Below are 16,304 nucleotides of genomic sequence, written 5' to 3'. Positions count from 1 at the left end.
TTCAGACCATCAGATGTCAGTGTTTTCTGGGAGGACTGACGTGCGGTCAGTTAACTTGTCAAAATATTTCCCACTGCTGTCAAATGTTAGAGTTATTAGGAGACGTGGGTAGGTTTTGTAATAAATAATCCTGAATTAATGAAATAATCAAGCAGAACATTCTGTATCCTGATTAATGTTTCTTGAACATTTGGTGGCACTTGGAGATCCTGTCATCATGCCGAGTCTCTACCTTAAAGGCAGGTTGGGGTGAAATTACTGATGGAAAAGTTTCACTTCCATGGCATCCAGCATCCTTTTCACTCATAGCTTCTACTTTCCAGTTTCAGTCAGTTCAGTCACTCAGTCGTGTTTGACTCTTTGCGACCCCATGGACTGCAACATGCCAGGCTTCCGTGTCCATCACCAACTCCCGGAGTTTACTCAAAGTCATGTCTGTTGGTTGAGTCAGTGATGCCATCCAACCATCTCATCCTCTGTCGTCCCCTTCTCCTCCTGCCTTCAATCTTTTCCAGCATCAGGGTCTTTTCAAATGAATCAGTTCTTCGCATCAGGTGGCCAAAGTATTGGAGTTTCAGCTTCAGCATCAGTCTTTCCAATAATATTCAGGACTGATTTCTTTTAGGATGGACTGATTGGATCTCCTTGCAGTCCAAGGGACTCTCAAGAGTCTTCTCCAACACCACAGTTCAAAAGCATCAATTCTTCGGCGCTCAGCTTTTTTTATAGTCCAACTCGCACATCCATACATAACTACTGGAAAAACCATAGCTTTTGACTAGATGGACCTTTGTTAGCAAAGTAACATCTCTGCTTTTTAATAGGCTGTCTAGTCTGGTCATAACTTTTCTTCTAAGGAGCAAGCGTCTTTTAATTTCATGGCTGCAATCACCATCTGCAGTGATTTTGGAGCTCCAAAAAATAAAGTCAGCCACTGTTTCCACTGTTGCCCCATCTATTTGCCATGAAGTGATGGGACCAGATGCCATGATCTTAGTTTTCTGAACATTTTCACTCTCCTCTTTCACTTTCATCAAGAGGCTCTTTAGTTCTTCTTCGCTTTCTGCCATAAGTCTGGTGTCATCTGCGTATCTGAGGTTATTGATATTTCTCCCGGCAATATTTATTCCAGCTTGTGCTTCATCCAGCCCAGCACCTAAAAACTCCTCCAGAGCAAAGTTGTCTTGCTGAGCTGCAGGCATTTGAGTCGCATTTGGCACCCCATGTGGGGGCCTCCTCAGCGTGTGTGTGGAGGGCGGGAGGAGGGTTCGGAGCCTGAGGGTGGGGGCCCTTCAGGCAGAACAACCCACATAGCCAGTGGTCACTGGCCCACCCATCCCTGCCTGGCGGATGTTGAAGCCTGGGTGCTAAGGCAAGGTTCACATTACTTACCTGCTGTCTGCAGCCCCTGCTCAGGGCTGGCACCTAAGGTGGAAACACCTTTGGGCTCAAGTTGGAGGGTGCTCTGGGGGCTCAGAGGTGGTTCTCTCTGCTTGCTTCCAGGATTGTAGGGGGAAGAGCTGGGCTTGTTAATTACGTTTGAACAGAGACTTAATATAACTACCTTCAATTTTTAAATGAATGCGGTTCTCTGTTGGGTGTTTCATGTTTTATTTAATCGCACAGAATCTAAGGAGGCTAAGTAGTTACCTAGCAGTGTCTACGCTGCCCGTCTGAGTTTTTGGGACACTGGGAGCACCATGGTGGGGTGGGCTGGGGTTCAGGGCCGCCTCCCGAGCCAGCGCTGGGGGCAGAGGCTCCTTTGTAGGAGCCAGTGAGGGTGGAATGCTCTGGGCACAACTGGAAGTCAGTGGTGTCAGGCCTTGAAGGTCCAGGTCTCCAGTGGTTTCTTCTCAGTGAGGACCCTGCAAAGTGACTTTTCCCCTTTTTGTTGTTGTTCAGTCACCAAGTTGTGTCTGACTCTTTGTGACCCCATGGTCTGCAGCACGCCAGGCTTCCCTGTCCTTTACCATCTCCCGAGTCTGCTCAGACTCACATCCATTGAGGTAGTGATGCCATCCAACCATTATGTCCTCTGTCATCCCCTTCTCCTCCTGCCTTCAATCTTTCCCAGCATCAGGGTCTTTTCCAGTAAGTCAGCTCTTCCCATCAGGTGGCCAAAGTATTGGAGCTTCAGCGTCAGCATCAGTCCTTCCAATGAATATTCAGGGTTGATTTCCTTTAGGACTGACTGGTTTGATCCTTTCCTCTTTTACCTCAGGCTAAATAAAACCTGTGTTTCTGCATCCTCCCTTCATTTGTGATTTCCTCACCTGTGGTTTTTCCAGTGGTCATGTATGGATATGAGAGTTGAACCACAAAGAAGGCTGAGTGCTGAAGAACTGATGTTTTTGAACTGTGGTGTTGGAGAAGACTCTTGAGAGTCCCTTGGACAGCAAGGAGATCCAAGCAGTCAATTCTAAAGGAGATCAGTCCTGAATACTCATTGGAGGGGCTGATGCTGAACCTGAAGCTGCAATACTGTGGCCACCTGATGGGAAGAACTGACTCCTTAGAAAAGACCCTGATGCTGGGAAAGATTGAAGGCGGGAGGAGAAGGGGATGACAGAGGATGATATGCTTGGATGGCGTCACCGACTCAATGGATATGAGTTTGAGCAAGCTGCGGGAGATGGTGAAGGACAGGGAAACCTGGCATGCTGCAGTCCATGGGGCTGCAAAGAGTCGGACACGACTAAATGAATAACACCGCCACCTGTGAGATGGAGATGATGATGGCGCTTCCTCAGGGGTCACCGTGGGTGACCCAGCCCTGGGAGCGTGTGCTCCTTGTTGACTCTCTGAGTAGCAGTGCAGGGTGGGTGTCAGTTCTCCCACCATCAATTTCTGAGAAGAAGCTTCTGCCTCCAGGCCTGGCTTCCCCGTCTCCCTTCCCTGGCCTGCTCCCTGTTTGCAGGCCAGCAGTTTGGTTAGGCATCGCCATTGGAAATGTGAAGCCTTGACAGAAATAAGGAAAAAAACAAAAACAAAATTGTTCTGTTCCTCTTACATATATTACGGGGCAAATAGAGACACACAATTTGTCTTTGTTGTCTTTTATGCGCCTTTAGCTCCTTTATTAGTTTAGCAATATAGAAAGACATTTTTTTTAAATTAGTTGAATTGGTACCTGAAGCCGTCATTTTAAGAGTAATTTTGTTTCGTTGCCGGTGCTGGCTCTTCTCCAGCTGTGGCGGGGGGGATGCTCCCGCGTTGCAGCATGCGGGGTGCTGGGGTTGCAGTCTGCAGGCTCTGGGCCTCGAGGGCTTCGGTCGTCGTGGCTCCTGGGCTCAGTGGTCGCGGTTCCTGGGCTGTTCAGCACAGGCTCAGTAGCTCTGATGAACTGTCAGGACTGTTGCTCTATTACTTGGTTCTTTGTTACTTAGTTGCTTAGTTACTTCAGGCGTGGTCTTCCCATACCAGGGATCGTACCTGTGTCTCCTGCATTGGCCACTGAGCCCCCAGAGAAGCCCTGAAACTGTCCTTTTTTGATACCCAGTGCAGTAACATGCAGTCGTACTGGGGAGAGCAGCATGCTTGTCCCACGGGTGAGAAGTCCTGGGGTTCCCGCTTCCTGCGTGGGAAGCGCACCACAGTCCTGGGAGGGCCGGGGAGCCTTCGCTGTCTGTCCTGATTTCCTCACGCTCATCCTGCTTGGAGAAGGGTGACTCGCAGGGTGCTCCGTGGGGAGCAGGCGGGAAGCCTCGAGGTGGGGGGGCCACGTGCACGCAGCAGCCCCTGTGCTCTGACTGCGGGTCCTGGGCTGCAGGCGGCGCTGGGCTCACCTGGCCCCGCGGGAGCTGAGCAGCTCTCCACCTGCCCCTGATGAAACATCCGCTCTTCTGAGAGTAAATGGGAGAGCATTGTGTCCGAGGCCTGTTCGCACACTGGTTTTGACTCTGAGTGCGGTTGAAGATACAGGGAAGCGTTTGACAGCTGCTGGTAACGAATGGTTTCCCAGTGAAAGGGGAGGTGGGAGGGGAGGCAGGGAGCCTGGAGACCCTGAAGCCATCTGAGCACCGCGCTCTAGGGGAGGGTGGGAGGGGAACACCGTCTTGGAGACAGGAAGCCAGCAGGCAGGGACCCTGGACTCTTCACAGGTGGCCCCCGGCAGGAGCCCAGGGGCAGGGAGATGGCTGCTGGAAGGCCTCCTGGGTCACGAGTTCAGGGAGGCCGCCCAGGGAGGGTGGCTGGGGTTCCATCCCCATGCGATGGCTGTCATGAGACAGATTTGTGAGGCGCCGTGTGAGCAGCTGACGGGAGAGGCCCAGCCCAGCCCAGGGGCAGGAAGCAGCCTTCCCGGGAGGGCCATCTAGGCCCAGCTGTGGTGAGGGGACGTGTTGTCAGGGGAAAACTTTTACATGTTTTTCTTTAAAAGGCACATTTTATTTAACATACAGTAACATTCACGGCCTTAATGATTCCACTTAAGTACCTGCAGATAGTAAATGATACCGTGTGTGGCACAGTTTATAGTTTCCCACACGAATTACAAGCTTGGTGATCAGGTCTCCGTCTTGTTTTGACTTCTCAGTAGCAATTGACGTTCTTCCCTCTGTGATTCTAGAATATTTCCTTTATCTGGTACCATCTATACACAAACTGTCGCCAGCCCCAGAGCCCTCCTCTGAACTTCAGATGAATTCACGTGTCCCCCTGGATGTCCGGTGACTCTTGAGCTCAGGTCCAAACCAGAGGTCCTACAGCTGCACCTGTGGAGTTGGCACCTCGGACCCGTCCATCGCATTTCCCCCGAGACACATCCACGTTCGCTCTGCTTGGGGCCGCCCCCTCTGCTGCAGTCCTGTGCCGACGTGCCTGATGGGTTCAGTGGCCGCCCCGGCGCGGCCTGCGTTCCCCTGCAGGAGCTTCTCAGCACAGTGGCCGGGCCCCGCCCCTGCTCAGACCCTTCACTAGTTTTCCATCCCACGTAGGATGAAAGCTGCAGGCCTAGCGGCAGCCTGTAAGGCCCTGTGCGCTGGGCCCTGGTCCCCGCTGGCGTCCTCACGTGTTCTCCCTTTGGCCCTTACGGCTTCAAGCCCAGTGGCCTCCTGGCCCGTCAGTGGATGCGCTGGGTTACCTCTGCCTCCGAGCTGAGAGCTCACTGTATGCCCTGTCTGGGGCTTCCCTGGCCCCTTCTCCCGCCTCGGCTTCCTCCTCAGGGCTTTATGGAAGTGTCGCTTTTCAGTCACGCGCTCAGGGAGCTCTCCCTGACCGTCCTGTTCACACACCCAGACTGGCAGTCCCTGCCTCCCACCCTGCTTTCTATTTGAATCCACATCTGACGTTCTGGGCGCTTCATTCACCCTTTCCGCCCGCCCACGAGGGCAGGGAAAGCTGTCTGTCCTGTTGATTCTGTGTAGCCTCACTACAAAGAACAGTGGCTGGCGTACAGCAGGCTTTAAAAGCTGTTTATGATGTGCGGCTTAGAATCAGCAGGGCTCAGATCTCAAGAGCTGCTCATGGAGTGATGGGGGATGGTCGGCAGGATCAAGCAGGTGGGCATCACAAGCCTTCAGGGTGGCATTGCTTTGCAGGGGTGGCAGGGGAGGACTGGGCTTGGCTGTACTTATTTTAAGTATAAGTTCATCCTGAGTTCAGTGTGAGTTTTTGCACTTTGAACAGTTTCTGCACCACAAATGCTACCTGCAGATAATCTTTGTTTGCCAGCTCAGTAAGGCAGATGGTTGCTAACAGCTTGCCTGGTGAATTCTTGTGGATTTTTAAAAAGATGTAAATTGAGGGACCTCCCTGGTCCACTGGTTAAGGCGCTGCGCTCCCAGTGCAGAGGGCTCAGGTTTGCTCCCTGGTTGGGGAGCTAAGCTCCCACACACCATGTGGCCAAAAAATAAAGTTTAAAAAAAAATATTAAAAAATGTTAGTTGAAGAGGATTAGGTTGATGTACTTCTGAGTTCATGGTAAACTAGTCACTGTTTCATCTAAGTCTTCTCTTGTCTGTCTGTCCTTTCTCTTCCTATCCTATCCTCATTCTGTTCCATAGACAGTACTTTTAATGTGTTTAAAATGTATCTTTTTTGTATACATTTTTAAAAAAATGTAACAATAAATAGCACTAGAACTACTACTGCCTGCCAGGTGAGTGTGGCACTCCTGATCACTCGGACATCAGCTTCACAGTGTATCTGAAGCAGTTTACAAGACCACACACAAATCTGAACTGAAGAATATTGTGTTAGAAATTTCTTCTGTTGTTTCTCTCTTTGCCTGTAGCCACTCAATTTTACCAGTCTTTTTTTTTTTTCTGCTTAAGACTACTATGCTTTTAAGATGTAAAGATGTGATTTTTCACCTGTGAATCAGCAGGTAAGTAGTATTGGGGATTAGATCACTTGCTGTTCATTTTTTAAAAATAAAATGTCCTCTAGAGTTGAGAGTGTTCAGATTGGGACTCGAAACAAAGATCCCTTAGCTCTCTCTCAAAGTGTGTTTTCTTGACCAAGTGATGAGGTGGTTTCTGTCTTTTGAGACAGTGAGAAGCTCAGCAGAAGGTTTGTTGTGGCTTTGGAGGCAAGGGGGTCCTCCCTCGCCTTTGCCTGAGGGCACACGTCCCAGTCTGGACTTCCAGGGCGCGTGTTCAGGGTCTCGGTCTTTCACTGTTGGTGGCAGGAGCTGCAGCGATTCTTCTCAGACCTCTGTGTCCCTCTTCTAGCATCTGATTTGAAATCTGATTTTTTCTACCTTTCTTGAATCTCTGAGTTTTAAAGCACTGACAAGGGATGGCCCTGAACGTTTGCTGTTCAGTCGTGTCCTTCTTTGCGACCCCATGGACTGCAGCACACCAGGCTTCCCTGTCCATCATCAACTCCCGGAGTTTGCTCAGACTCATGTCCATTGAGTCGGTGATGCCATCCATCTCATCCTCTGTTGTCCCCTTCTCCTCCCGCCTTCAATCTTTCCCATCATCAGGGTCTTTTCCAGTGAGTCAGTTCTTCCCATCAGGTGGCCAAAGTATTGGAGCTTGGAGCTTCAGCATCAGTCCTTCCAATGAATATTCAGGACTGATTTCTTTTAGGATTGACTGGTTGGATCTCCTTGCAGTCCATGGGACTCTGAAGAGTCTTCTCCAGCACCACAGTTCAAAAGCATCAATTCTTTGGTGCTCAGCCTTCTTTGTGGTCCAGCTCTCACGTCCATACATGACCCCTGGAAAAACCGTAGCTTTGACTAGATGGAGCTTTGTCGGCAAAGTAATGAGTATTATGGGGTCTGTGTTGAATGCACTGCCTTCGCTGCATGCCCGTTCCCCCAGGTCCTGGAGGAAAGGCTGTTTCTGGAGCAGAGCACCATTCCAGGGGCGAGGGTGGAGCTCACACCCTGGAGGTCTCAGCAGGCAGAGCCTTGCAGCTTGTGAGCAGAGGTGCCAGCATAGTGTAGACCCTGCTGCAGGAGAGAGCCCTGCTGTGAAGGCTGGGTGACTGACCTCCTGACCAAGGCGGCCTGCGTCCCCAGTGCAGCACCTGAGTTCAGCTACCCTCACAACCCTTGTGTGTCTCTTGGAGTCAGCGTGGGCACTAAGGGAATGCTGCAGCCTGTGGAAAAGTCATTTCCTAGGAGCAATGAGGGCTGTCTGTGGGAAAGCAGCGAGACCCGCTGCCTGACACCTTTGACATCCTGGAGTGGCCTGGAAGCTTATGGACACGTGTGTCATGGAGACACCAGATGCTGTGTCAAATGTGGGGTGCGGGTGGGGGGGCTCCCTGCCTGAGGGCAGCATCCGTGGGGAGGGTGGGGGCAGACAGTGCGTCCTCAGAGCCCCGGGGTGGAGCGGAGCCCAGGCGGGTGGGAGCGCCTCCCTGGGTGTGGGTCAGGAGACGCCCTGGATTCGGGCCCCGGACGGCGGGAGGACTGGGGCTCCACACAGTTAGCTTGGAGTCGCCTAGCTTTGTAATGTGGGCGCCGTCCAGGGTAGAGATGATCAGACCTGTTGAGGTGCTCTGGTCACCCGAGACTATGTGTTTGGTGGTTTGAATTGTGATTGTCCCAGTTTTTTAAGGGAATGCATATCTGTGTTTCGCTTACTGTTTTCACCTGGTGGTTTTAAATATAAGATCAATTTCTTGTAATCCACTGTCAAATTTACTTGGAAAATTTCACTCTGTCCCTTTTCTGAGCCTGCTGGGAGGAAAGTGTACAGTGCTCTTCGGACGTCAGGTGCGCTGGTGTCGATTCAGTCATACATTTCCGTCTGCTGTTTTTATTTCCCACCAGACTAAGGTCTGCCTGCCTTACTAACATTCAGCGCCCGCCTCAGAGTAATAATAAGCACATAGTAGGCTCGTGATGAACATGTGTTGCGAGCAGAAGTACCTGGTGTCTAATTTGGAAACTGTACGTTGTTTGAGATTCTTTGTGAAAGCTGATCATGCTGTTTTAGAAAATCTTTAAATTGACCTTCAGCATGAATGCAGGCCTGGAGCTCCACGCCGCCCACCCCCCAGGACGTTAAGTGTGAAGGCGCCTAAACTCAGGAGCGCGGGAGAGGATCGGCCCTGAGCCAGGGCTCCGCCGCGGTCCCTCCGGGATCTGACGCCCCCCTCCTGTCCCCCAGGATCTTCACTCTCTACAGCAAGTCCCTGCCCCTCGACCTGGCCTGCCGGGTCTGGGATGTGTTCTGCCGCGACGGGGAGGAGTTCCTCTTCCGCACGGCCCTGGGCCTCCTCAGGCTGTTCCAGGACGTCCTGACCAGGATGGACTTCATCCACGTGGCGCAGTTCCTCACGCGGCTGCCGGAGGACCTGCCCGCTGATGAGTTCTTTGCTTCCATCGCCAGCATTCAGATGCAGAGTCGAAACAAGAAGTGGGCTCAGGTGAGCGGCCTTTTGTGCTCTATCTCCTCTTGTTGAGGAAGCGGGTTATGCGGAGCGCCCTTTGAGGAGCCAGCCCTCTCGAAGGGGCCCTGGGTTTGGGGCCTGGCTCTGCCACGGAGGGTCTTGGGCAGTCGTTTCCTCTTTGAGTGAAGGAGCTGGAGAAGAAAAATCTCCCCACCCTTCCTACAGGGGCTTCCCAGGTGGCTCAGATGGTAAAGAACCTGCCTACAATGCAGGAGACGTGGGTTTGATCCCTGGGTTGGGAAGATCCCCTGGAGAAGAAAAGGGCAACCTACTCCAGTGCTTTCTTGCCTGGAGAATTCCCACGGACAGAGGAGTCTGGCAGGTCCAGTCCACGGGGTCGCAGTCAGACACGACTGGGCGGCTAAACAACAGTGGCAGCACAAGGCCCTCCGCCTGGTAGACGGTATTTTGTAAACTAAGCTCCCCGCCTTTTTTTAAATCCCAGAGACAGAGCGCCAAGGGGGCTGACCTGTCGCCATCTCACCGACAGAGGAGGCCCAGAGAGAGGCTGTGTGTCCTCAGCGGTTGTAGAGGGAGAGGAGGGGAGGAGGGGAGGGGAGAGGAAGAGGGGAGGGCTCCCCCGGCTCCCCTGGACGTGTTGCTGGGGCTCCGGCAGCTGCTCTCAGCCGTCCAGCCGACCGCACAGGAGCGCGTCCTCCCGGGACCACTTCTCCCAGGCTCCCCGCCTCCCCTCTGGACTTCCCTCCTAGGTTTTTGACCCTGTGGGGTTGGTCTGGTGTCGTCTGGTTCCTAGTCTTTATCATGTAAAAGGGAAAATAGAACAACGGGCCTCCGGACGGAAGGACGAAGGACGCTGTGTCCGCTCAGTTTGCCTGAGCATCAAGTCCTGGGGGAGGCTTGTCCTTGCCAAGTATGCCATATAGTGCTTGGTCCTGATTTATGTGTTTTTTTTTTTTTATTAGTGGAAGATTTAAAGTACATTCAAAATAGAAGAAAAGAGAATAAGAAACCCCCATGTGCCTGTCAAATATCCAGTCAGCTTTCAGATTTCTGTTTTCAGACATCAGCAGTAGCTTTGTCATTTGCTTAAATCAAGATCTAGATAAGGTCTTCACATTGTAATTGGATGAAAAGTCTTTTACGTCTTTTAATGTGTAGGGTTACCCCTGCTTCCACTTCTCCCCTCCCCCTTTACTTATTGAAGAAACGAGGTCATGTCCAGTAGCAGTTCTCACAGTCTGGATTTTGCTACTTCTGTCCCTGTGGTGGTGGTCATCGTGGTCCTTCTACTCTCTTTCCTGTCAATTGACAGACCTGGAGGCTCAAGCAGGTTCCCAGTTTTTATGTTTGGCCAGATTACTTCATAGGTAATCTGACTCTCTCTCTCTGATCTTAGTTAGCGGCCTATTTATTTTTAACAGCTTTAATAATTTACAGTACCGTAAACTTCACCCCTTTTAGAGTCTACAATTCAATGCCTGTTCATTTATTACCCAGAGAGGGTCCCCCCTCCCCTGGGCCCTTCTGTCAGCCCCCTGAGCTGGTCCTTTCTCGCCTCCCTGTCCTTTCTCACCTCCTGTGATGCTCTCTGGCTGGTGGACTTCCTTCCTGTCTGGGTCTTTAGGGAAAGAGCAGAGCTGCCGTGGCGGGCCCCTGGGAATACTGTGAAGTGCTCCCTGGTTTTACCAGGCGGGGGCGGGGGGCACTGCTCTGTTTAGTGTGCTGTGAGTTATATTTCTGAAATAAACGCATTCAGTTTGTAAAAAGGAGCGACGTACTGACTCATGCGGCAGTGTGGTGCACCTTCCAAACATTACGTTAAGTGAGACAGCCAGACCCTGAAGACCACACACTGCGTGGCTCCGTTCCCGTGCAGTCTCGGAAAGGGGGGCTGCAGGGACAGGACGTGGGTGAGGGCCGTGACAGCTGGAGGGCAGGGTTACTCTTGCCCCGATGAACATGTCCTGAAATCGGCCGTGCCGAGGGCCACACGTTATCTGTGAGTATATTAAAAGCCACCGCATTGAACACATGAAGTGGGTGAATTTTATGTATGGTATGTGAGTTATGTCTCAGTAAGCTGTTAAAAAAAAAAACAAAAACTCAGCTCCTGTGTGAGCAGGACTGGCTATATAATTATCAGGGATCTGGTGAGAGGTAAGAAGAGCCTTTCTCTGATTAAGAAATAAATGGGCAACACAGAAGGGAAAGTATGGGGCCTCGTGTTCAGAATTAGTGTTAAGGATTTCAGGATAGCACCTGCAGAGCGCTGGGCAGGGCCTCTGAGTGGGGGTCCCCACCTGCGCATGAGCATACTCTGGAGTCTCCTGGGACTCAGCCATTTGCACTGATGCTCTGAAGTGGCTGCACAGAGCCAGGGCCTTTCCTGATGACCGTACCCATCATTCAGAGCCATTACTGCCCTGGCTTTTCATCGCACAGCTGTGGTCTGCTGACCTGCCTTTGCGCTTCACTGGTCCTCCCCCGCCCCCGTCCACACACCCGCAGAGACACGCAAAGACAGACGGGTTGAATCCAGATCTGTCATTCTGCTTCTTGCATTTTAGGTGAAAATTACTGGTTAAGACCAGGTCAGAGGTTATTAGATAGTAGGACACCCTCCAATAGTGGGGCCGTAACAGGAGTTAGCCTGATGGTGGGCTGAGTCAGTGAGTTTGCTTCGTTCCAGGTCCCACGGGAATTGTGGTTTGTGCCCGTTTCTCTTAAATACGGCGCTTAAGGTTAAGATCCTGCTGAGCTTTACCAAACAGTTAAGTGGTTGTGTTTGGCTGGCCGTCTCACTCACTCGGAGGAGGAGAAGGGGGGGCTTCTATCTGCCGTTAGCCTCCTGTGCCATTCATTTACTTGAAACCCTCATGCAGTGTTTCTGCCTTACCCCCTATAATTTGTACTTCACCTAAAGTGGTCCAGTGCTGAGCCCAAGGCGTTTCAGGAACTGGTGCTCTGGAGATCCCCTGGTTCCGAAATGAGACCCACGTAAGTGTGGATCCATGCGAGCAGTGTGGCTGTTAGCGGGTCGCTCGTCTGAGTGTCTGCCGCTCCCTGCCTTCCATGCTGTGCGGGTTACACGGCTGCTCTGCAGGAGGTGCCTGGCGGTGCTCTGCGTGGCTGCAGTAAGTGGGCCCGTCCTGTCCCTGCTGTTGTGAACCAACCACAGTGGAATGTCATGCTTTTAAAAATAAAGGTGTTACCATAGAGCTCAGAGCAGCGAGGAGGAGGGGGCTAAGTCACCTTGGGGACGCTCGGGGAGGCCTGGCAGGGAGATGGTGTCTCCTGGGCCCTTAGAAGGATTCATGGTTCCCTGGTGAGGAGAGAGGGACAGGGCAGAGGGGCACGTGAGCCTTCTGGAGCGGGAAGCCTGGCTTCGCTGGTGGGGAGCGCAGAGGGCTGGAGCCAGACTGGAAGGGGCAGAGCCTGGTAGCCCTGCCTTGACATTGCTGGCTGGTGCCCGGAGGGACGTCTCTGGGCTAACGTCCTAGCCCAGAGAGGGCGTGACCTGGAGTCCGTGGTAGAAAGATGAGTCTGCAGGAGTGTGGAAGGTGGACCGGAGAAGTGGCCGCCGGGGAGGCCGTGAGGCCGTGTCCCTGCGTGTTGCCAGTCGCCCACCGGTGTCTCCCTGTGATTCCCAGGTGCTGACCGCCTTGCAGAAGGACAGCAGGGAAACGGAGAAAGGAAGCCCATCTCTGCGGCACTGAGGAGGCAGGTGGACTCGCGCTCGGCCGGGAAGCAGGCTCCACGCGGCACCTGTGTGGCTTCAGGTGGATGCCCTGGCAGCTCCGGAGGACAGGGGCTGTTTCCATGTTTGATCCCTAATGCCGGAGTTGGCCTTAAACACAAGAAAACAAACAAAAAAACACACTTTCAAAGAATTAAACCAAGGCTAAGCCTTAAGAAGCTCAGTGGAATGATGACCATGGCCAACCACTGCGTATTCTGCATGGTTTAAAAATAGGGCAGTGGCTAATTCCCTCCCCTCATTTCAGCAAAAGTTAATTAAATTGTAATGCTTTTATGTCAACTACCGGAAAGTACATTACAATTTTTCGTTAGCCAAGGTGCATGAGAAATGTTATTTGGAGACCTCAGAGATTGGCTCATATCTACATATTTTAGTTGAAAAGGGACTGCTGATTTTAGCTACCGAGATAATCCTTCCAGAGTCACAGGTCATGTTTTTAAAGCCCGCCTACCAAAGACAGCACGACAGGAAGACGGGCTCTCGGACAGCCGCTGACCGGTGGGTGTGGGCTCCCCTGGACACACACGATCTGACCTTCAGGCTGACCTCTTACCACGTTGCCTTGACAAAATTCCAGCACCGGGGCTGACAGCGCATGCTCAGGTTCCGGGGGCGCCCCGCTGTCCCAGAGACCGCACCCTTGTTTGTCCAGCAGTGGTGGCTCACACAGACCCTGCAACAGTAGAGACAGGCTTTAGAACAGAGCCCGCCTCTCTGAGCCGGGCGGGGGAGGCAAGACGCCCAGCGCCTGGCCGCCGGCTGGTTTCCAAGGAGGCTGGGCCAGCACGCTTGGGGCGGGCCGCTCGTGTCCCCTGCAGGGCAGGGGCCGTCCCTGGGGCGGTGACCCCGCCTCACACGGTTGACTCACGGCCAGGACGGCCGTGAGGACCGGCGCGTGTCCAGCGGCCCAGTTACCTTGTCAGGAATTCTCAGCGTCCCTGCTGGCGGCCTCGGCTGCTTCCTCCCCCGACTTCATTTGCAACCTTTTTGTCCCAACTTTTCCTTGACTCATTTGGCGAACTTTGCGTTAAGAGCTTTGGTTATCCGAATTCAGAGAGTGAAGACCGTCGGCTCGGAGAAGTCCAAAGGACAGGCCCGTCCCCGTGGACACGGCTCCCACGTGCGCACGCGCCGGTCTCCGGAGCGCTCGGGAGCCCAGGCCCACGGGCACTTGCCGCCAGCCGCCCTTCTCAGCCATACGTCCGCCCTCGGGGTGGAGCCTAACCGAGGCTTTACTTTTATAGGTTTTTCTCCACCTGCTGTGCCCGCCAACGACACTTAAGGTACAAAGCAAGCTGCCGAGCCGGTGGCCGGCCCTCACGCCCTCCGCCCCGGCTGTGCCCCACGGTCCTTTCCCGCCGCCTCGTGTTCCCGGCTGGACTCCCCAGGGAACTTGCAGAGCACCCCCCACCACTTCCTGTCTCGGCCTTGAAGCGCTGACCCACCTGACCCCTTGGAGGAGGCCTTCCGTCTCCAGTCTCCACCGAGCTCCGGTTCGCGGACTCCACCAGGGGCTGAGAGTAACCCGGCCGGGGCGGGCTTGGAACGGGCCGCCGGCCCCGTCACGCCCTTCCTCACGGACATACCTGTTCTCGTCCCGTGACGTGGGCTTTCTGTTCGTGAAAGATGTATATATTTTGTTACTGTACATAAAGACGTTCCCGAAGTGGTGACAGCGACGCAGCCGGGCGCGGGCAGTTGCTGAGAATGCGTTTGCGCGCCTCCGCGTGCCGTCAGCCCCCCAGCCCTCGACGTGGCTGTCAGACGGTTCGACGTAAGTCTCTTCGGATCGCACTGTATGTGCATTGAGTTTTTAAGCAGGATTCCAGGCCATGCTGGAACACTTCCAGGTCTGGAGTTCAGAGGAGGTTTTCGTGACCTGTTCAGGGGCCACACGAGCTCTCTGCTGGCTTGATGTGTCCACCTCGGCGTCTGGGAAGTTAGAAGTCCCGGTCTAGGGTCGCTCAGTTTGCCGCCGAGGGCAGAGGGCTGCCAGACAGCACAGGCTCAGCTTCTCTGCTCGCCGTTCTCGTTTCGGAAAACCGGAAACAGAGTGGCAACGCAGCCCCCTTGGGAAGTCGGCCCCCTCCACTTCCGGTGCCATGAGTTTCAGAGAGGGAGACGTCAGGGTTGGGGCGTCTGTGGCTGGCACCTCAGAGTCGGTTGCCGTGTCCCCACCAGTGACTGAAATCCCATCTGGAACAACGTTCACTTTAGAGGGTACTTTTTAACTGCTCCGTTTTTGACTATTTTAAATAGTTTGCTGATAGAAAACTCCTGATAACACTTGCTACATATCATGTTTTAATTGCTTGTACAGTTAACCTTTAATTTTATTTAGTAACGTGTATCAAACTAGGACTTTTTGAATTGTAAATATGTGGTTTTATTAAATAAAAGTCATGTAAAATTGTTGCTTACGTTCACTGCCGTTTGGTTTCAAGTTAGAGTTCTCACCCCAAAGTATGGTAAAATTTGACTTTGAGCATCGTGCTATTTGAATATTTTCAAATGCACTTACTTACTAGTCTCAGTTCAATAAGAGAGGTGGTTCGGTTACAGTGATTTGGTCAGGGGATCGGAAAGTTAGCGCTGCCCCGCTTCCAGGCTGAGGGGACCCCAGGCTTGCTGCTCCTCGAGCCTGACCACCTGCAGCTTCAGCCCCTGATGCCCCGACCCACGCACCTGCCCCTCTCACCTGCTCACAGCCCCCGCGCCTGCCACCCATCCCAGCAGGGCGTCAGGTTTTTCGGGCCAGCCGCCAGGCTCTTCCCAGGACCCCGAACCTGCCGGGTGCCCTGCAGTGTCCGCGGGTACCCATGGTCCCTCCCCGTCTCGGGGGTGGAGAGCCGCGGTGCCGCGGTGGCGGGGAGCGTGAAGCGGTCCTCCAGGTCCGGAGCCGACAGCGCCAGGGACGCTCACGTTACTGGTGCGCGTGCTCGTCCTTCCAGCCTCAGGCGCCCGGCTTCTGGGCCCTTTGCCCCGACTTCTCTGAGCCCTGCACGGTGCTCAGAAACAGCGCCCGCCCTCTCCACAGGCGACCTGCCCCGGGGCTCCGGGCCTCTGCTCTGTGGTCTCCACCCTCTGCAGGCTGAAGCTGGTGGAGGGTTATCGAGGGGTGACAGCTGGGGGTTCGCTCACTGCTCCACCCACTCCAGGCCTGGGGCTTAGTCTCCAGGATGACCTCATTTATATCCACAGCGGCTCTGTCTGGGCCGTGTCAGAGGTGTGGTTCAGAAGCGATCTGCTTGGGCCCCTCCGGCCGCGTGGTGGCAGAGTGGGGACTCAGACTGGCCCGCGGCTCCCCAGAGAACATGTTGCTCTGGGACTTCTGACCTCAGCTCTGAGGAGGCAGAGCCATGCCCGATGGCTGGCCCTGAGGAGTGACCCCCAGCCAACGCCCAAGCCGTGGTGAGGGTGGAAGTTGGGGAGTGTTTTCCCAAGAGAAACTAGGGGGCTGACAGTTCAAAGACAACCCTCCCCCCCCGGAGTGTGCAGCCTGCCAAGAAGACAAGAGAGGGGGTGAGGTGCTGCGCCAGCGGGGCAGGGAGGCCAGAGACCCCCAGCTGGGCCTTGGGGTGAGCTGCTGGTCGTCAGGAGGACCAGGGGACGGCTGTGGCCGGCAGAGGGAAACCTTAGAGCCAGGTCCTCAGGCGGGACACGGTAGGAGTCGTCTCCTGGGGTCCCCTTCATCCATGGCATCTGCATGTTTCATCACCCTGACTAAGAC

General features: G+C 53.8%; 1 protein-coding gene and 1 long non-coding RNA gene across 15 annotated transcripts in view; one reads left to right on the top strand and one right to left on the bottom strand.

Annotated features, from left to right (window-relative positions):
* Positions 1-14,989, top strand: part of TBC1D14 (TBC1 domain family member 14) — a 104,010-nt gene extending 89,021 nt beyond the window's left edge. For 11 of the 14 annotated variants that reach the window (XM_081582298.1, XM_081581611.1, XM_081581519.1 and 8 more), the window contains 2 exons: positions 8,571-8,829; positions 12,465-14,989. In XM_081582298.1, coding sequence (XP_081438424.1) covers positions 8,571-8,829; positions 12,465-12,530 — 325 coding nt within the window. In that variant the 3' untranslated portion in view covers positions 12,531-14,989. Of the gene's footprint in view, positions 1-8,570; positions 8,830-9,776; positions 10,581-12,464 lie in introns of those variants that run through there. The other 3 variants (XM_081582468.1, XM_081582045.1, XM_081582132.1) reach the window with 1 other exon arrangement.
* On the bottom strand, positions 11,357-14,285 carry LOC145542914 (uncharacterized). The gene is made up of 2 exons (XR_014080249.1): positions 12,067-14,285; positions 11,357-11,972 (listed from the first exon to the last, which is right to left on the bottom strand). It is a non-coding gene; the product is annotated as an uncharacterized LOC145542914 (long non-coding RNA).
* Positions 14,990-16,304: the final 1,315 nt, after the last annotated feature.

This window comes from Giraffa tippelskirchi, chromosome 1 (genome assembly GCF_054371585.1).
Source record: "Giraffa tippelskirchi isolate mGirTip1 chromosome 1, T2T-mGirTip1v1.2.pri, whole genome shotgun sequence".
Classification (NCBI taxonomy): domain Eukaryota; kingdom Metazoa; phylum Chordata; class Mammalia; order Artiodactyla; family Giraffidae; genus Giraffa; species Giraffa tippelskirchi.
Note: the sequence above shows the minus strand (reverse complement) of the source record. Positions and strands in the feature narration are given on the sequence as shown.